Source organism: Chelonia mydas, chromosome 1 (assembly GCF_015237465.2).
Source record: "Chelonia mydas isolate rCheMyd1 chromosome 1, rCheMyd1.pri.v2, whole genome shotgun sequence".
NCBI lineage: Eukaryota > Metazoa > Chordata > Testudines > Cheloniidae > Chelonia > Chelonia mydas.
Window position 1 is genome coordinate 117,433,974 of NC_057849.1, and position 21,574 is coordinate 117,455,547.

General features: G+C 41.0%; 1 protein-coding gene across 5 annotated transcripts in view; it reads left to right on the forward strand.

The window, feature by feature from the left end:
- The window catches only part of CRACDL (CRACD like), a 104,862-nt gene that overhangs the window by 66,325 nt on the left and 16,963 nt on the right, over positions 1–21,574 (forward strand). For 4 of the 5 annotated variants that reach the window (XM_043537206.1, XM_043537224.1, XM_007068979.4 and 1 more), the window contains exons 3-8: positions 964–1,132; positions 4,434–4,569; positions 5,303–5,467; positions 6,160–6,228; positions 9,655–9,885; positions 12,070–13,696. In XM_043537206.1, coding sequence (XP_043393141.1) covers positions 964–1,132; positions 4,434–4,569; positions 5,303–5,467; positions 6,160–6,228; positions 9,655–9,885; positions 12,070–13,696 — 2,397 coding nt within the window. The remainder of the gene's footprint in view (positions 1–963; positions 1,133–4,433; positions 4,570–5,302; positions 5,468–6,159; positions 6,229–9,654; positions 9,886–12,069; positions 13,697–21,574) is intronic. The other variant, XM_037898550.2, reaches the window with a different exon arrangement.

Sequence of the window (21,574 nt, forward strand, 5' to 3'; positions counted from 1 at the left end):
TGAGTTACAATTTTGGGACATTTTCAGATGCTTAAATTAAAACACTTTCTTAGGGTGAAATTCAGATGTGGTGTAAGTGGCATAATTCTTTTCACTTCAGTGGACTTGCAGCATGTCTGAGTTTTGGCCCTTTGTCTCTGGTGACTGTTATAATCTCTGCTGTTCGAAACGTGTGCCCATCCTGGATTAGTTTGCATGATGTCCCTGCAAGACACCTCTGCGAGTGTGTTGGGTTTTTGTTGTTGGATTGCTTTGGGTAAAACACTAATTTTTATCACAAGAAGATTGCAATTATCTCTATTTAAGCTCCCTCCCCTCTGAGCAGCACAGCATCACTTTTCAAGATTATTGCTTGATTCCTATTTTAATATTCTGAGAACCAATGAGTTACATAATTACCATCTAAAATATTCTGGATTTGTTATAAAACTGATATTATTAAAAGCATTAGCCTCCTGACACTGCATTTTCCACCTAAATGTGACATTTTTGCATTTAAATTAGTTTTGCCATTTGGAAACAAGCCTTTCCAGAACTTAACTGTTTAGTTTGCTAAATAACAACACTGAGTTTCCAAACTGTAATTTAAATCTCTGCATCCCAATCAGTTAACACAGTGGTTTTTCTTCATAGTGTAATTATATTAAATCTTATCTGAAGAGGAAGGTGGAACCAGTATTAGAAAAGATCCTATTTCCTGTATTATAGGTTATTTCTAACATGCCATAGGCATCACAATGCATTCCTCCAGCTAATAATAATAATAATACCTTGCAATCAATTTAGACTTGAGAGACCTGTTAATAAAAAAAAAAAAAAAACCAACCCCACAGTGGGCCAGGTTGCTTCTCCCAAGAAAAACTTCTTATGAAGAAATCTAAGAAAAAAGTCATAATTCTCTATTAAATTCTATTGGAATTTTAAAACTATCATATAGACTTTCCTTAATATTTCTTTATTTAGGAAAGAAAAAGTCAAAGTTCAAATCTTTCAAAAAGTTCTTTGGGAAAAGGAAAAGGAAAGAGACCTTACCATCTTCCGGGAGCATCACTCTGAAACCATGCCAGTCAGCTAGTGATGTCACAGCCCCAGAGTCCAGGCACATTGACTATGATTCTGAAGATGAACTTGAGTAAGTCTTACTTTTATTCACAAACAAACAAGTAATTGCTTTTCCAAAAGGCAGAATGATGTTTATGGATTAAATATCCAAGTGCTTACCTCCAACTGTTACTCAAAAAGCTACATTCTGAGGCACCTCACTTTCTTTAGGAAAATACTGATGGTAATGGGGAAATTGCAAGTAAATGTGATTTAGGTGCAACAGTTACTAGTATCTTATCTGAGGAGAAATAAACTTGATGATAAAGTTTTCAAAAGTGCCTAAGAGACTTAGGCTCCTAAGTCCTATTTTCAAAACTGACTCTCGGGAATTTAGGTACCTCAATCTCATTGAAAGTCAATGGAATTTCAGTTCCTATGGAACAGATTTGCAAAGGTATTTGTGCTCTTCAAGATAGAGATAGGCACCTAGTGGAATTTTCGAAAGTGTCTAAACAGGTTAGGCATCTAAATGCCATTGAAACTAATGAGAGCTAGATGCCTAATATGCCTAGGCGCTTCTGAAAATCTCACTAGGGCTTCTTTCTGAATCTTTAGGAATGTAAATGTTGTTGAAAATCTGACCCAAAGTCTGTTTTGAAAATGGGAACTAAGCTCCTAAATCACGTAGGTGCTTTTGAAAAGTTTTCCCTAATTTTTAATCTGTAACATGTAAACTATATGAGGCATATGGTGTAAAATTAAACCATCTGATTGAATATACAGACAGAGGGAAAGGCCCATTATTCATTGCAATGCACTGCCTTGAGTAGGGTTGGCTGCTCAGAAAGAAAGTTTTTGTTTTAATGGACAGTATTTCCTCATGAACAAGATTCTGGTTATTCCAGAGATTACATAGCAGAGGAAAAGAGATGCTATTTTTGCAAGTGTGGATAGATGCTGGAGATCGAACCTTCCAAAATGTACTGTCCATTAGAGTGACATTAGACAGTATTGCCACTAGGCAGCGCCACACAACCAAATAATCTTTTAATAAAAAAATTTGCATTTTGTAGTATTGGCAGCAGTAACATTACTCCTGCTTGGGCTTTAATGTGAAGGCCTGGGTGTTACCCCAGAGTGTCTAAACTGGCAGCAATAGGTACAGCAGAGTTGTTGCATTCTTGCTCATCAAAAATCCTTAAGAACAGTAATGGCCAGACCTTCCCTACGTGCTCTGTAACTCAGTCTTATCGTGTGGCAATGTGTGTATAGCCCTCTGACCTTGCTCACATGCTCTGTTTTTGTTAAATTGTTGTTTTTTATTCTTTTTTGTATAAAAACAAAGGCAGTAAAATACTCTGAAAGAAAGGAAAATGAATTCTCTCTCTCACAATTTGTTGGGACATTTGTAAACCTCCAACGCCCATCTAGAAGGTTTACATGTCCAGAAAGAAGATGGAGCAATTAGAAAAGCAGGATACATGTGCTCATACAACATTGCTTCCCCAGTTGTTGTTTTAGTCCTGTAAAATGTAGGTGCATAAAGGAGCTGTAATGCCCCTGACTGGCACTTACTTAGCAAATTGCTATAGATCTCTCTGACTTTGTCCGCATTACAGAGATCACTTTTTCACTTAGATAAACCATTCTTGTAATGTCTCTAATGTATTGGGCACAAGCAGCAGGCTTTCCTTCCTTTTGCAGCTGGAATACAGATTATCTCTTTCCCCCTATTGTTTTATCAAATATATTTATAGCTACTACTGCAAGGAAAATTTCACTCTTCATTCATGTTTGTGTTCCCTTATGTCCCTCTGGCTGTATCTCAGTTTCAGGGCTACACAATTTTGTTCTGATTTTTTTATTTACTGGTGGTAGTATTTTTTTTTATAATCTCTTCAAGATTCCAATGCCATAGAGAAACTAATAGCTGTGAGAGTCCCAAAGTGTCACATTAAGATTTGCTATATTCTTTGGTTTGCTTTATTTAAAAAGAAAGAGGGGGGAAGAAGCAAACCTATATGCACACATTTCAGATCTCTAGGCGCTGTGGTAGTACAAATAAATAATAACACCATCCGTTAAACAGAGGCAGATACACAATTGCCAGTATTTTGGATGTCATTAGCAAGGTTACCAGCCAGCCAGTGCTACTACCCTGCCATGCAATGAAAATTACCAGGACAGAGCCTTACCTGAATGACCCATGGAACTGCCCAACAGTTCTCTGGAAGAAACAAGGCATTTGATTCACCCTGTGCAACATTTGTAGAAGCAGTTACTTGCTAGTCCCCTCAGAAATAAGAAGTAAAATGAAGGAGTCTCACATCTCCACGGCAAGCCCACAAGCAGTGTCCACAAAAACTGTAGTCCACAAGCTCCACTGAGACTAGCAGCATTGCATTCATAGGTTCCAATATTGCAACCGGTTCTGCATGGGTGAGTCTATCCGCATGGAGTCCAATTGAAGTCAATGGGACTCTATATGATTAGAAGTGTCCACTCTTACCAATCCACTTGCAGGATCCAGGCCATAATATCCATGGCTCAGATTGTCCTCTCCCCGCCTCCCACCCAATCAAAATTGCCCCACCATCTCCACACAGAATTACCAGCCTTAACCTAGCCAATCCTAGGGGAGCCATGGTAGTCTAGAAACAGGTCCCATATAGCCAATGTAGCAGCCCTTCGCCCCAACTCCACTGGAGTTGTCACCAGGATTCCTCTCTTTTCTCTCCTGCCCCCATGCCATGGCTTTCCCCTGAAGGAAACAGATCAGTGAAAATATTAGTACAGGCTGGTGGATGGGCAATCTGTACATGGAGAACCTTATCGGGACTCAGAAGTGTAAAAGGGAATAAGTAGTGCACACAGATGTGTGTATAAATTATGTATGGAGAAACCTTATAATTTTAATAGAGAAGAAAGTAGGAGGGTTCCATAGAGGCTATTCTAAAAACATTTAAAATTTAATAGAGGACAATATCCTTTCCATAGTTTGTTTTTTTTCCTTTCGTTCTGAATCCTATATAATTTATAATTCTTTATTAAATGTTGTAGGATTCTTAAAGGAAAACCCACTTTAGAAATTATAATTATTGATTAAATTCTGTAGGGTTTTACTTCCAGGATTTTAGTAGTCTGTTTTATCAACATTACAGATGTCATTGCTTTCAAGTTGTTTTCTTTTTAAGGTACTACACAGGTTTATTTGACTGTTGTAACCATTGTTTTCAATCAGCAATTTAGAATTTTAGGCATAACAAATGATAAGCAACATTTATCTGATATCTCCATTTACAAGATCCTCTTTAGTTAATCTAAGTATCCGGTAAAAGGATTAAAAAAACAAGCGTATACATGTTCACTAGCTTATTATATTATCCTAGGTCCCACACAGGTATTATGGGAAGCAGAGCTTTATCACATGACAGCATTTTTATTCCTGAGCCTGCGCAAGAGCCTGCTAGGCCCGTACGAGTGTTTTCTCAGGAAAATGTTTCCGATCGGATTAGAGCTTTGCAGGTAACATAAGACATTCTTTTAAAATATTAGAAATTGAGTTTCTTTCAAACTTGACTTTTTAGAATTGTCTGTAACTTAACATTTGGTTTCTACTAAATAACAATAATTACATTAGGGCAGTGGTTCTCAAACTGTGGGTCGGGACCCCAAAGTGGATCTCAACCCCCTTTGAATGGGGTCGCCAGGGCTGGCTGAGACTTGCTGGGACCCAGGGCTGAAGTCTGAGCCCCACTGCCCAGGGCCGAAGCCAAAGCCCGAGGGCTTCAGCCCTGGGCAGCAGGGCTCAGGTTACAGGCCCCCTGACTAGGGGCTGAAGCCCTTGAGCTTAAACTTTGGCCCTCCGGCACAGAGCAGTGGGGCTCAGACTTTGTCCTCCACCTCCCAGGACAGTGGGCGGGCTCAGGCTTCGGTCCCCTCTCCTAGGGTCGTGAAGTAATTTTTGTTGTCGTAAGGGGGGTCGCGGTGCAATGAAGTTTGAAAAACCCAGCATAATTAGTGCATAATTTCTTAATCCGACAACATTACTATATCTTGATTCAATCTAAATTATAGTGGTAAGGTATATGAGCTGTTTGGTACCCAGGGAGAACCTGAAATGGAGGTGCTCTATGCTCTGGCTCATTAAATTGTATCTTGTTGTGTAGAGTTAAAATCAAAATAAATCATTGGAGTGGACAGAGTCAGATAATGTGGAAAAAAAACATTCAAAATGTACTTCCATGCCATATTGCAGTTGAAACTCCAACACAGCATGAAACTGGGGCCTCCTCCTCCATTTGGAATTCGTGCAAAGAGGATGGATGATGCTGGGACTTGTTCTGAAGATGATGGGTTACCCAGGAGTCCTCCAGAAATATCTTTGCTACATGAAATTTTAAGTTCCAGCACAGCAACAAGGGTGAGTAGATTGTGATATTGACAATCTCAACATTTAATGGACTAGACTTTCCTATTTGAGCATCCTTTTTTTGTGTGAAAGGGCAGGATAAAGGACTTAGTTTGCTGTCCTTCATCAAGTTTGCTCTCTCTTCATCAGAACTGGTTGGACTTCTTCAAACACCTATGCATAAAACCATATGGGTGATAGGTTGTCAGCTGCAGTAGCTCCTGGAGGAATGTTTGTGTCCCTCTTCTATTTTGATTGTGGTTATATGCCAGTTATGTGTATTGGGTTATTATAGCCAGCCACTGTAGCAATCCAGAGAGAGTGAGTTTTCAGCAATTACAAAACAGCCAGGAATAAAAAATGTCTGAAAAATCTGTAGTCTCTTCAGAATCAGTCAGTAAAAGCAGAGCACTCTCACTCTTAACACTGTGTCCTCCAGCATGGGAAGAAAAAACTTTCAAGAATTTGTCATTATTTTTAAAATATAATTTTGCTATGCAGTATTTAATGAAGCTTTCATTCTTTTCCTGCGTCTCTTATGTTTTATATTTGCAAGGTCCTCACTAATTCTTAGAACTTGGTAGCAGTACTGGACTGTAGCTTAGATCGTGTGTGTGTGTGGGTGTGTGTGTGTAGATGTTTTCTGTTAGTAATCATCTCATTTGTCATCTTTTACTGAATCTCTTCCTCATTCCATCCCACAGTTCTCTGACTCTCACAAGCACCCTAGCTCTTTGAGTTTAGCTGGAACAGGCAGTGAAGAAGAAGAACAGGTAACTTCCACCAAATATATTAAGAAGCAAGCAACATATATGTTAGTCTTTTAAGGAAATGTAAGGAATAAATATGTTACTTTGTTGCCTGTTTGCTGCAAGAACCACCTTTTGTATATACCTGTTTGCTTTTTTTGATGTTTGTCCTACTAACGTTAAAAGTTGCAATTCTTTATCAACAGAATTCTCTAATGCCAAAGAATTATTGATGATGATGATGATAAAAAGTCAAAAAGAGAACAAACAAGTGCATTTGAACACCTAAAACACAGGAATTCTGCAGAGGATTTAACAAAATTTCCGACTGCCCGAATCTATGGAGTTAGTTCATGGTCAGGATTTATTGGTGACTCCTGGGCATGAATTTTAGACAGTGGCTTTCCCTTTTTATGCTTAAAGGTCTTGTATGTTGTGAAGGCTATTTGTTTTAAAAAATTCTTCATACTGTAATACTGAGGGATAATAATAGTAGTGGTAATAATGATGACAGTAATAATAATTAAAGACCCCTTCTGGTATATCACTCATCTCAAAATCTCAAAGCACTTTACAAACATGAATGAATTTAGCCTCCAAACATACAGATAAACTTAGCCTGTGAGACTGGTATCATTATCTGCATTTTACAGATGAGGAAACTGAGGCAAAGCGAGCTAAATGAGGTGCCCAAACAGAGGCAGTCTGTTGCACAGCCATGAATAAAACTCAGATCCTCTGAGTCCCAGTCCCCTGCTTTGACTACAAAACCACCCCATCCTCTTACATTGGTGCAGTAACACTTGGTCTGGTAATAGTGATTAGCATTCCTACTTAGGAGACCTGGGTTCAGTCTTTAGTCAGTATCCGTCTACCTGACACAGCATGAGCTGGGGATTCTTCTGTGGTGATGTCTGCAGTCCTTGAGGAAAAGTGAATAGATGCCTTTCTTCAATCAGCACTAAATCATTCTGGTTGATTGAAAAGTGGTTTTGACAGGTTCTGAAGAGTCTCAATTAGTCCTCCTCAGCTGCATTATGGTGGATGCAATGCCGGGGGGGTAAAGCGAGGAGCAATTTTGAGATGGGGGGAGGGAACTGCAAAGGAAAAATAAAAAAGCTGGCCAGTTCTAAATTGACTGTTATGTGATAATCATGCAAAATATACTTTTAAATCCCATTTAGATGACACAGATTGCTGGCATCTTTTCCTCTTCACTATATATTTCACATAAAACTATTTGAAATGCTGCTTGTTACTCAGCAAAGTGAAAATTTAACCCATTTCAGAAAAAAAGGAAATAACCCTTTTTTTTTTCTTTTTCTTTTTCTGAAAACAGGTGTAAATACGTTGTAAATGTGTTTTGGCCGATTCAGGATACACCCAGAAAGTGGCACAGCACAAATGCATTCCTGCCAGTGCAGGCTTTACAACAGCTTCTAAGAGATTGGGCTTCTTTAGGAGAGGGGAGGAGACACATCACCCCAGTGACAGTGCAAGACCTCCCTCCTGGGCTGTGGGAGGGCACATGCTGGGCAGCACGACCTGCTACACCTTGAAAAAGATGTAGCCAGAGTCGTCGTCCTCCCCATCCACAACAGCACAGCTTTGTTGGTTTGAAGAGGGAAGACGGCGCTGTGGCCTCACCTCCACTGGATACTCCCCCTCTGGGGCCGGCTCCCCTGCAATGGCCTCGCGCCCTGTTCTCACCAGTGCAGTCAGCTGAATGATGGTTGTCCCCTACCACTGTGCGCTGCTTGGGAAGGGCTTTCTCAACCTTCTCCCCCCCTTATACACACACACAAGGCCAGCCATACCCTGACGTACGATCTCTGCAGCAAATATACATCTGAAACTCAATTCGAATGCTGTATTTTAAGTGAAGCGACAGAAACTGTGTTCTTTATTTTTCTAATCTAATGATCAGTGTTAGTATTACCTAAGGTCCGATCTCCAAGTGATCAAGGAGAAAGGGGTGGGGAAGGTGGGCTTCGGGCATTCATGTCAGTCGTTCAGGCGAGCAAGTGCTGAGCCTTTATCAAGGAGCTGAAATGTCAATGTATTCACTGTAAGGTACTAATGTGTAATGTACCCATGTATCATTGTTACACATTAGTCATGTTTGAATAGCAAATTGCAGATATCATAGAGAAAACTTCAGTCCAAATTAGTTAAAACATCCCTTAGCTGGCATAATTGAGTTATCCGCCCCCCCCCCCTTTTTTTTTTCTTAAATATAGAATGATTGGAGATCCAGCTGTCACTGAAGTCTGTGGGAGTTTTTCCATTGAATTCAATAGGAGCAGGAACAGATCTTTTATATACAAAAGAATACCTGTTTGGTTGCAGTGCATAAAGCAGTTTTTTGGCACATTGGATACAAATGTTCATTTTTCTCCATAAGCAAAATAAATATTTCACGGCTCTTATTTGAGAGAAACTTATATAACTGTCAGCAGCCCACCATACTTGGGTAGCAGCGCAAAGCACAATGAAGAGGAAAACTGCAATAAGGGAATATACTTCAGTTTCAAGCTGCCACAGGACTGCTATAAATAGTGATAGGAGATCATTTTAAAGTTATGGCTGATACCTTGGCAATATCCTCTTTTTTTTTTTCTTATTTTGAAGAATTTAATTATTGAAAAAGAAAAATCACTTTTAAAAATTCATTTTGTAAGATGATCCTAATTTCATACCTGAATGAGAATTGAGAATTATGCATAAACCTTGGGATTTATATATTAAATTTATGGAAGGCTGAAAAGTTGAACTCCTCTAACAGGAAAGTACCAGATCCTAAAGATACCAAGAGCATTATTTCTGGATAGATTGTTGTACTGGCTGGAAGTTCCAGGCTGCAAGCAGGCCATGATACTTTATTTTGGGTGGGATCGGGGGGAGGGGGATGAAATATTCCATTTGGGGTAAAAACGTCACAGATTTTCCTAATAGAAATAAACTGAAAAAATGCACAGTAGGTTAAATATTGGGGACACTAATCTTTGACGTTGTTTTCTTAAAGAGAGGGTTGTAGGATTGGAACGGGACGTGGCCCTGTATGACTGGAATGCAGAAAGGTTCTAGCCCCGTAGGTTGTGGGTAGGAGTCAGAAAGGGAGCTGACCCAGGAGGATTGGCCTTTGAAGTTTTTCCTAATTTCCTTTCTCAGATGTGTTGACTCTTTTTTCGTTTGTTTTAGGTCTGCTATTTAACGGTGAAGCATTCTTTTCCAATAGACTGGATATTGCAATCTTCTAGCTGTTAAAATGCAAAACTGCTATCACAGTATTTCATGTGCAAAAGCTAGTAATTGCAGTGCAACTGAAATAAAAGTAAAAAACAAAAAAAACCCAAATCCCAGTAAACAAGTTTTTTCTCTGTAAAATTCCTATTTTCTTTGCTTGATTTCATTATTTGATGTTTTCTTTGGGATTTTTTTTTTTTTTAGGTCACATCAGGTCCTTCTTCTAGGCCCCACTCTACAGAAGGCCAACTATTCCCTAGGCATGCAAGTGCTAAAACTATGTCTCCCCAAACATCTGACAGCAGCATCTCGCCAGCAGCTGATTTTGACACTCCGCCTGAATTCTCCACTTGCTTGGATAATTCTGCTGCTAAACACAAGCTTTTAATAAAACCACGGAACCAGAGATCTAGTAAAATGAGAAGACTTCCTTCGGTAATTGTAAAAATAAACAGAGAACTCAGCACTGACTTTAAACTACACATTCTTACTTGACTTGCCATTCTTATTTCAGCCTCTATAAGCATTTATTAAGTAGTGCCAGAGCTGTGAGTGGATATTTCATTGCTTTCTAATCACTAATGTTTAATAAGCGTTGTGTATGCATCTGGAATACAGCCCCTAAGGGCAACGTATAAACTGCACACTGCGAGAGGGGATTACTTGTTAGTTCTCTTGATATAAGGATTTATGGCTACATTTCATTTCTTCTTAAAGTTACCATGAAGTGTTATTTCAGCGTTTAACCGTGATGATAAAGTTGAGGCTCTAGTAGCATTTGTTACTCATTTTTTAAAAACCAGAGCATAACTTGATTGTACCATATTTTTGTGGATGGAAATTTGGTCTGTCAAATCTGACCCTTTAGAAAGAATTTTGTTGTTGGGCTTTAAAAAAATCCCCAAGGCAACTGGGACATTTTTAACTTTAGAAAGGCGCATAAATAAGAGATTACATGGCCTATGAGTGGGAGCCAAGTTCTGGTTCCTGGGAACATCGTGCGTTCTAATCCCCCTTATGTGGGACTATCCAATCACTTTACCCTTATGTGGCTTCACCAGCAAAGGTGGAAAATTTGAGCAAAAAATATGCCCTCACAAAAAAACATTTTTTGTACCTCAGTGAAGTTTTTCTGAGTAAAAAAGACAGCCATTGTAGAACACATTTTTCTGATTCTGTCTCAAATCTTGATTATTTTTTTTTTAATTAAAATTGTACAGGCTCTTAATACGTTATTGGCATTAGTATGTCTGGATATTTTGAACCTTGTTTAAAGACATAAATATCATTTTCCCCCAATTATGATGTCAAGAGGATTTGTTGTTTTTTCAAAACCAGTAAGCAACTTTTGTGCTTGGGAAAGCAATCTTGAGCTATGCATAGTGACAATGCAGGCTGTGTCAGAGAAGCATGAAAAGCAGCCATGGAAAAGGCTATCTAATCCATTCCTTTCTGCCAGTGCAGGAGTGTTGCCAAAGTATAGTCACTATTGCTTTGTCCAGTCCTGTCTTAAATAACCAGAGATAAAACCTCCATGATTTCCCTTGGAAAGCTTTTGCACTGTCTAATAGATCTTACCACTAGTAATTTTTTCCTCATACAGTTTTGCCTGAGTACTTCTGTCCTAATCTACATCCTGTTTTTATATTCCTGGACCTTTATTTGGAATAGTCTACATTTTATACTGAACTAGCATGGTAACTTTGTTGTTTGCAAAACTGGGAGTAGGATGAGACATAAGTCACTTTAGAATGCAAGCTTTGTAGTCCTCAAATTAGTACCTACATCTAAAATATGGATTTACACAGTAGACTACAGTGGTTCAGTAAGCTAACAAAGGCACTGTGTGAAAATGCATATTCCACAGCTTAATAAAATGCTTTGAAATAATCCTGTATAGTCAGCCAGTTCTAAGTACATATTTCCAAAAGCTTACCTGATGTGTTATCAAAAGACCTCCCAAATAAATAGATGCTTTATAAGCTTTCGTGAAATATTTTTAACTCTTGAAAGAAAACAAAAGCTACAAAAGATTGGAAGGGTGTGTCACAATTTGACTAAAGGTAAGAAGACCATCTGCTGTACATTATCATATTGAATACTTTTATTCTGCTATTCCCTTTGCCTGGACTTGCTGCTCCAAGGTCAGGCCTTACAAAGAAGGGTTTGTGTGATGTGTAATGGCATGATGGAGCTGCTCTTTGCCACTGGAGCGCCACAATGTAGCCAAATTGCACTGGTGAATCCAGCCCCAAAAACTTGTCCCCCGAGTCCTACAGCTCCAGCTTTGCTGGATATTGGCTACAGATATAAAGGCATCAAAGAGGTTAATTTATGTAGGGGCAGGAAATGACATCTTCCTTTGATTTCTTGATAGTTTGGTTAGAAAATTATTACACATATACGTAATACAGCTTGCCGAGCATAATACGATGAAATCAGCATATAGTTCTTAAATATAAACTAACTAGCTACGTGTGTTCAAGACAGGGACTGTCTTCCTCTATCTTTGGAAAGCAGTTGCCAGACTGTGGGCTCTGCCACAGTCTAAACAATAAATAAAAGTGTGTGAAGTTATAAAGAAATAATAAAATCTTAATAATTGTTTGCTCTTTGTAGCGGACCCAATCAGAGTCTCTGAATGACTTGAGCTGCACCCCAGAAGAAGAGGAGCACGATGGAAGAGAGATGCTGACAGACTTGACATATGAAGTCTTCACCACCAGCCATCAGAAGTTGACACACAGCACAGCTGTGACAAGTGACGTGGCCTCCTGGCAGAGACCTGAAATGCCTAAAGACTTTCCCCATGGCTTGAGACACAGAGACGAAAGGCCTCCCACACGGCAGTTCACTTCTGAGTCTGCCATTGTGCAGGAAGCCTCGTTACACGAAAATAATCCTGAGGGCTGCCAAACTATGCTGGAATTAACACATTCTAAGTCAGATTATCCTTCTCCTTTAGAGCCTAAAGAAAACGTAATCACCTTGTATCCCCCTCCGGCTAGAGAAACACAAAGGGAAAAAGAGCCCTCGGGAACACTGAGTGTGTCCACCAGGAATGTGTGTGATGTGTCAGTTAATACTTTAAATCAAGAAAATAAACAGTTTCTTAATGGGTCTTCAGTGAATAATCTGCTGTCTGAAGAGGATACTTCAACCAGTACTGGCACTTTTTCTTGTTTGGGAGGGCCAGAAAAAAATGTACAGAAGGATGGTCAGATATCCATGGAAACTTCCTGTAATAAGGAAACAAAGAAGGAGTCTGCTGCATTGCCAGCTTCCAGCAAGCAATTACCTGAAGGGTCTTCTCAGCTCACAGACTCACCCTGTGTTTCCTCTGACATCCCACAGCCTGCTTTGTCACTGCAGCTGGGGTCATCTGCTTCCTGGTCTCTGGAGCAAACTGCGCCCACTCAAGAACTAGCTGCATCTGACAAGGAAAACAATCAGTCCCTGGGACACAGGGAGGCAATTTGGGGGGAAAAAACAGAGAAAGCTGCCAATGAACTCAGCACCTTGAGAAAATTTTCAGTGTCATCAGCACGGGAGAGACCAAGAGCTGGCAGCCTCCACCTGAAAGAAAACTCAGAATGTGAAAGTCCATTAAACGCCAAATTACCCCTGTCAAAAACCAAGCTCTCTTCAAGAAACGATAAGTTGAAAGAGGATGTGCAGGTGGGCGCAGATCTACAGGAGGAAAAAAATAGCATTAAAAAGCAGGTGTCGCTGGCAGATTCTGACTCTGAGGTCACGGGCAAAGCAGCAGACAAAATGGTGGCTGGCTGTGTTTCTCAGGCCATTGATGCAATTCCAGTGGTATCCCAGTGCCAACCAGGCAGTGAAGATAAAAGTCCTTTTCAAGTAAAACTTAGATCCACTTCACTGTCCTTGAAATATAGAGACAGCTCTTCACCAGAATCGAAGGGGTTTAAAAGATACAGTGCAGAGATTAATTTAGAAAAAGAGGGATTGGCATCACTTCTAAAAGGTGAAAAGGCACAGATCAAAAAAACTGCTGATGTAAATATCAATGGCTCTGTGAATGACAACATAAAATCTAAAACAAAGTCCTCTGAACAGCTTAGCACAAAACCTCCATTGCCTAGGAAGCCTGTTTTGCAAAATGTAACTAATGCAAACAGTAACGTGAACGTGGAAAAGCAGGAAAAAGCCACTAAATCTCCTGAATCCAGAAGTAAAGACAGAGACTTGGAGAAAAAATCATGTCCTTCAAAAGTGCCTGGTAAGACTTCTGATACTTTATATAGTTGTCTAAGCTCATTTGAATTCAGAGAGGGGGTTTTTATGATCTTGAAAGGTATACTTCTCTTTGAAACAATGAAGATGAGTTCTAGCATTCCTTACATTTGTTCCTTTGTACGGTTTACTAATCTGTTTGCCAAAGCAGAAGCATTGTATACGTGCAGATGCAGTTTAATAGAAATGAAATGTTGCAACAAAAAATGAGAAATGAAACCTCTACTACTTCTCAAAGGGAAACAGAATGATATCAGCAAAGTAATGTTTCAAAATCATTTGAGCTGACCATATCTCTTTGACTTAATGGAAGCCAGGCCAGATAGTCTGCAAGTTCAGTCTGCAGCAGAATTTCAGCTGTGCTAATGAAGTGTTACCCAGTGAAGTGGTATTTCTTTTCTAGTTCCAAGCACTCGCTTTCCTGGTGGTCACTGATAATGACTTAGGCCCAGGTCCTCAACTGTATTTTAGGTGCCGAACTCCAGTGAAATACCTTTGAGGATCTGACTGTTAGGCCCTTATCCTGCAACAAGCCCAGGACTCCACCCACACAGAGGCAAGTGCAGGAATGGACTCTTAATAAGAAATAGTGAAGCTTTCTGTAATGGCCAGGGTACTGGAAGAGTGTAGTTGCCAACCCTCCAGGATTGGCCTGGAGTCTCCAGGAATTAAATATCTTTAATTAAAGATTATGTCATGATTAAATCTCCAGGAATATGTCCTACCAAAACTGGCAACTCTATGGAAGAGCCAAGCTCTGATCCACAAACCTATTTAAAAGAAAGTCCAAGGGGGTTAGGGTACTGTGCAATATGTTAGAATTTTTCAAAATCATCCCTTCTACCAGAGCAAGATGAAAATATGACCCTGAATACCCTACTGGCCACAGTCTGGTTTCTCATTGAGATTTCTCTGGTAAGGTAAGAGGAAGTCTAATGGAATTGTTGCACATTTTGAATCTGTGTATTTTAAAGTTTAGCAATATTTTTGATATTGACTCTAAAAAAGTAACTAGAGATTTTCACAACCAGATTTGTTGAAGTACAGAGATAGGTCCAAGTCTATATCTGAATGTGAACTTCCCCAGTTCAGTGCTATTTGGATTTTGTGGTGGTGTTTGGCCCAGTATAGAAAGACCTGAGACCCAACTCACCTATAGGCCAAAGTTCAGGTGTATGTGGCCAAATCAGATGTAGTACTGTGGTCCAAACCTACTAAAGAGCTGATTTCTCCTAGGTTTAGAATGAATCAGGATTCTGTATTAAAACAAAACAAAAAACCCCCGCAACCAACAGACATTTTTAACATTCTTTTGTGAGCATATTTTAGAATACATGAAAAATTGTTGCCTGACGTGACATAGAGCCATTCAATCTGGTTAGATTTAACTCCTCTTTTTATCTGAAACCCAGGGTTTGCTCATGACAATTATGTAACATTTCATTGCTGTTGCAGTAAAATGATAAATAATCTTACTGGAAAACTTGCAGAAAACTTTACTGGTTGCTCTTTAGTTATAGGGACATTGACACTGAAAATCACACCTCTTTCTGAAAACGTTATGCTTACTAGTTTGCAACTAAAAGGATTGTAAATGAAAGAAGTTAAAGGGAAAAATTGTTTTCATTGGTTTCAATCTTCAGCTGTTGTAAATCAGTGTAGTTCTGTTGACTTCCAGGGAGCTGTGCCAATTTATACCAGCTGAGAATCTGGCCCAGCGTTTACTTTGTGTATCTGACAGCCCTTTGTGTACAGCCCAGTTTCATGGTTTTGCTGATGGGCCTTTATACTTCCTATGTCACGCACTATTCTACTGGCCACATTCTCAGGCAGCACTGGGGATGTTGGGGGAGCTCAAGTGCACGTTCTTCCCCAGTAATTCAGTAACAGAGCTGCTGCTGTTTCTCCATTTGGAACCAGGATGGTGTCTCCTTTTCCCAGGACCCCTGCACTGAGCCAGGAAGCAAGAGCAGCTGGGAGGATGGCCATGGTGGTCCCTATCTTCCCTCTCCAGACTCCTGCACCAAGCTGGGAAGAGATGAAAGCTAAAGGGGGGAGGGTATACCTACCAGATTCCTCACTCCCCAGACCCTGGTAGTGTGCCAGGAAGCAATGGGAACCTGGTGGGGAAGCTGGAGATGGGGAGGCTCCCTGGAGCTGTTCTGCAGTTCCTGAAGTTGGGAATCCTTACCTCATTGCTGCTTAGGAGGCTGGCAAGCAAGCTTGAGTGTGTGGTTAGGAGTGGGGGTGGGGACAGACACATTTAGCAGTGCTGCTCTCAGATCTGTCCTCTCTCCCTTGCTGAGGGGGCCTTTATGGATATTAGCATGGAAACAGAAAACCCCTTATCAAATATTTTTACTGGCTTTTTTTAAAAAAAGTCATATAGTTGAAAAGCGTCTGTCAGAGCACCCGTTAAAAAATCAGCCAGTACAAAAAAATTCAAGTTAACCACATTCATTTAACAGGAAAAGAGCTGCTGGAGCTGCTGGATAGTGATTCCAAAAGTAACATTCTGCAGGTGCAAACAAGCCTTTCAGGATATGGATGACTCAGACCTCTGGAAGACTCATCCTTCTTTTTAACCAGGATATTGAAGGAGGTTTACTAATTGTCTAGCATGCTCAGCACATTATTTATTTATGGTCTCCCATAAACTCCTTTGAAAGGCTTTATCATTGCTTGCTCACTGTAAACAAGACTGGAATAGCTGGGCTAGGGTTACAAACATATTTAGTATATGATATGAAATACTCATACAAGAACCCTGGACCATTTCACTACTGTGTGAAACCGACTAAGCATATAAAAGAAGCCTTCATGCTATTTTCTATGTATTCACTGAATAGCTGTGGGGGAAGGGAATAAATGGAATTGAAATGGCTTCTGACATTTTAGCATGAGCTAACTAGGGACAATGTTAGTTTAAATATGGAACAGACTGCTCTATATTGACCTGAGGTCCAGAGTGTCTCATTGTGGACCTTTCTCCTTAGAAATCTGATCATGGCACTGTTTGTCCTGGTATTGCTTATCATGTGACACTGGGTTGGCAACATTTGCTTGTGGATACGTCGTCTTCAGTAAGATATGCAGGCTGTGCCCATCCTCACTAAATACCCAGCGGTGGCTGGGTTTGGAAGGGACATTATGCAGCACCCACTGAAGAGGTGTAGCAGCAGGTGAGCTCCCCTAATGACCTGAGAAGCTTCTGGGGCCGTGCACTACTGCATCAGCCACCAATGCTGTTCACAGCTTATAAGGCATGGCTGAGCTCTGGCCCCTGTGATAACCAATGAGAACAAATTAATTGATGGAGTAGTGAGCTGACCAGTACTGCAAACTGATGACATAGTCTTCAGTTATTTTATACTGTAAAAAAGGCCTGCCCTCTACTCTCACCAACCTAGGAGTACATGCAAATTCATCATTCTCCTTAGCCAGTGGCAGAGACAACTCAAAGAGCTGCTATCAAACCCTTCCAGAACATAGCTCTTCAAAGGAATGTGTGGCTAGATGGACACAATCTGTTCCCAAGTATGCAAGGCCATCAGCTCTGCTCCTTCCCACTTGACACTGCATTGCATCCAAACCTCTGCTAGTTCTGGCAACAGGCCACTTCTATCCTTTAAGTTTATTAGACCTTTCAAAAGATGAGACACTGCCGGGCTGGAAAAGAGTGCTGGTCTAATTATGCTGAATAGGGAAACAAATTGCGTGGTTATTATGATGAGGTGCAGTTCACGTTTCGTGTACAGCAGTTTGGAGAGAGTAAGATTGCTATGTTCAGTGTTCGCAACAGCAGCTTGGTCCCTTCCATTCAATTTAATCTCTAGATTTTTCCAGTTACCTGGAGAACTGGTATTAAAGTGTTTGGTAAGGTTGGTGGCATGCTGACTCCACACCCAAACACAACCAGCAGTCAAGGTTACTAGAAAGACCTGTGGAGATAGTTGGGGATGGCTTGGTGGCTGTGTGCCTTTAAATTGAACAGGAAATGTTTTAAAATAGTGTGATTGCTGTCGTCTTGGCTGGCCCGGGACCTCCAGGGCTAAAAGTGTGAGTCTTTACAGCTTGAGCTAAAGAGCCAAGCTCCATGGCTTGGGGCTATAGCAGATTCACATCCTCTGTGGATCAGATATGGAGTGGGACAAGTCACACACACTAACCAGTGGGTCACAGTAGCAAAAACTGTAATTAGCCCTTGTGTGAATGCACATGTGAGGATGGCACAAGCAGACTTCTGCTGCCCATTGTGCTCCCCATCTCAGAAATAGAAACAATGGAAGTCCCTGTGTCTAGGCACTGCACCGTCGGTGCACCCACAGTCACTATGCACCCCAAAAGAGGGGGGCAGAGGAAGAGAAAGGGCTACACTCTTCTCATGCATATTGGCCAACAGAGCAGGGCAGGTGTACAGGGTTGGGATCAGGCTGTATCATCCACAGGCAGAATTCCCCTCTCCCTCCTAGAGCTGCCGTTCGGCTCTGCACTCCCAGTGCCTGAATGCCTCTGTCAGGCCCTAACGTAACATACATGTTGACTTAAAGATTACCAATACATTTTGAAAATACATAGTTGAAAATCCATCAGCCATCTTCACCCATCTTCACTTACCTTCCAAGACCTGAGTTCAAGGTTCTGCTTTCCTCTGCCAGAGTCAAATCAGAGTTGAGAATCCAAGTTCTCTACTGTGATGACATCAGTTATTGCAAAGGGAACACGGAATCCTGAGTTGATTTTGGCAGCCAGGGCAAAGAGATTTTGAAATATTTGGGTTTAAAATCTACTGGCTTGTCATTTTTAAGTCAGGATGTGTTTTCCATTCGACTCTCATTTAGGATCTCCAACTATTTTTAACATCTTAACACCTTTTCTATCACCCGCCAACCACACTTAGAGAAAAAATAAACTACTTCTTTTATCTCACATGAATTGAATCAAATGTAAATAAACTTTTTGTTTATATCTTCATCTTAAGGGAGGCTAAATCCAAAGATTACCGTATATACTCAATCATAAGCCGGTTCATTTATAAGCCGACCAAGATGGATACGTAAAAATGGAAAAATTTTATGACCCATTCGTAAGCTGACCTTATAATTCCCACCTTATCTGGGGAGGGCCAGGAAGGATGTCTCTGGCCTCACCGCAGGCTGCTTTGGCGGGCCGGGCAGTGTGGCCAGCAGCAGAGAGACTCTGGCCCCTCCTCTTCCCTTCTGGCTCTGCTGGCTGTGCTGCTTCTCCTTGCTCCCTCTGTTGGGGGGAGGAGCTGTGTCCCACCCCTTCCTCTCTATACCCGTTCATAAGCCAACCCCCTTCTCTGAATCTTCCCTTTTTTACTAAAAAAGATGCGGCTTATGAACGAGTATATATGATAATTACGTTTGTTGTGACATTTATTTTCTTTGCAGTAAGAAGTAATCTCTCAGGTGCTTCATTGGCTGGTTCTTGCTCACATGCTCAAAGTTTAACTGGTCACCATATGTGCGGTCGGGAAGGAATTTTCTCCCACATCAGAATGCATGGCAATGACCTTGGGGTTTTTTTCATCTTCATCTGCAGTATGTGGGTGCAGGTCGCTTGCTGGGATTATCTGGATATATCTCACAATCATTTCCTTGTCAACACGGGGGCCTTCAGCACTGGTGCACCTCAGTCCTTCCTGTTCTCTCCTGTGCACCTAATAGTCTAGTCTCCTGTGGACTGTAATACTTCAGTCTAATTTTGGATGTAAGGTTTACTGCGCAGTGCAGATGGTGGCCTGAGATGTACATGGGATCCAACTGGATGATTCGGTGGTCCCTTCTGGCCTTACACGCTATGACTCTATTTCCATGGAGATGAATTGACTGATGCAGGTAGCATTAAAAATAAACACCCTCCAATCAGCTAAAATGTTGAAACACCTTATAACAGATCAGAAAGTCTCTATTTATGGAAAAACAGCAGTAATTCAAACACAGCCTGTTCCTTCTTCCACTTAAGTCAATGGGAGTTTTTCAGAATTGAGCTCATGGTGCTAATACACAAGGAAATCATGTAATCTCCAGAAATAAGATTAAACATGGTGTAAAACGTTCAAATGATATGGAAGTCAAGTTTTCAGAACGCTTGCTGCTCCTGGGGGCATTCTGTGCCAAAAAATTAAAAATTCTGCACACAATATTTTAAAATTCTGCAAATTTTATTTGTCAAAATAACCCTACATAATCATGCCAGTTTCAATTATTTTGATCATTTATTTCAAAATACCTGTCAGCAAGTATGTCTGTAACAATACAGAGACACGCAAATTCTCCCAGGAATACAGAGTTAAAGAAACCCCTATGACAACCCAGTTCCTGTTTCTCTGGCCCCTTCCCTCCACCCCCTGAGCCCAGCCTGGGAGCCAGACACCCACAACCCTTCCCTCACCCCGAGCCCAGCCACAGTGCCCCCTACAGCCAATACACCCAAACCTTCCCTGCAAAGCCCAGCTGTGGGCCCCCCCTTGCCCATATATCCACACCTTTTCCCTCCCAGACACCCGCACCCTTTCCCCCCACCCCCGGCCCAGCTGCGGAGCTCCCCCTTGCCCAGATACTGGCTCTGCCAGGTCCAGCAGCCCCTAGTGGCGGCCAGCAGCACTGCAGCCCATTTCTGTGGGAGAAAGGAAATTCTGTGCGCACAACATTAATTTCTGCAAAATTCTGCATTGCGCAGTGGTGCAGAATTCCCCCAGGAGTAAAGGATTGCAAATGTGTTACCTCAAATATGTGATTTGTTTTAAATGTGCTATTTCCTTCTTTGGCACTATGGAGTGTTCAGTGTCTCGGTTGCCATCCTCAGACCCTGAACTAGCTTCATTTCAGTGATTTTTTTTAAATTTATCTATAGGAGACCCAATACTGCAGGCACATCACACAAAACTCCCATTAATGGAGTTCCACACACACATAAGAATGGCCATATTGGATCAGACCAAAGGTCCATCAAGCCCAGTATCCTGTCCTCTGACAGTGGCCAATTGCAGGTGCCCCAAAGGGAATGAACAGACAGGTTATCATCAAGTGATCCATGCCCTGTCACCCAATCCCAGCTTCTGGCAAACGGAGGCTAGGGACACCATTTCTGCCCATCCTGGCTAATAGCCATTGATGGACCTATCTTCCATGAATCTATCTAGCTCTCTTTTGAACCCTGTAATAGTATTGGCCTTCACAATGCCCTCTGGCAAGGAGTTCCAGAGGTTGACAGCTCTTCACAGTCTGCCTGGGACTTAACTATCTTGAGTAGTTTTGTATCATCTGCAAATTTTGCCACCTCACTGTTTACCTCTTTTTCCAGATCATTTATGAATATGTTAAATAGGACTGGGCCCAGTACAGATCCCTGGGGAACACCACTATTTTCCTCTCTCCATTCTGAAAACTAACCATTTATTCCTACCCTTTGTTTCCTATCTTTTAACCAGTTACCAATCTATGAGAGAACCTTCCCTCTCATCCCATGACTGCTTATTTTGCTTAAGAGCCTTTGGTGAGGGACCTTGTCAAAGGCTTTCTGAAAATCTAAATATACTATATCCACTGGATCTCCTTTGTCCGCATGCTTGTTGACCCCCTCAAAGAATTCTAGTAAATTGATGAGGTATGATTTCCCTTTACAAAAACCATGTTGATTATTTCCCAACAAATTATGTTCATCTATGTGTCTGACAATTTTGTTCTTTATGATCGTTTCAACGAATTTGCCCGGTACTGAAGTGAGGCTTATTGGCTTGCAGTTGCCAGGGTCACCTTTTTAAAAATTGGCATCACATTAGCTATCCTCCAGTCATTTGGTACAGAAGCTGATTTAAATGATAGGTTACAGATCACAG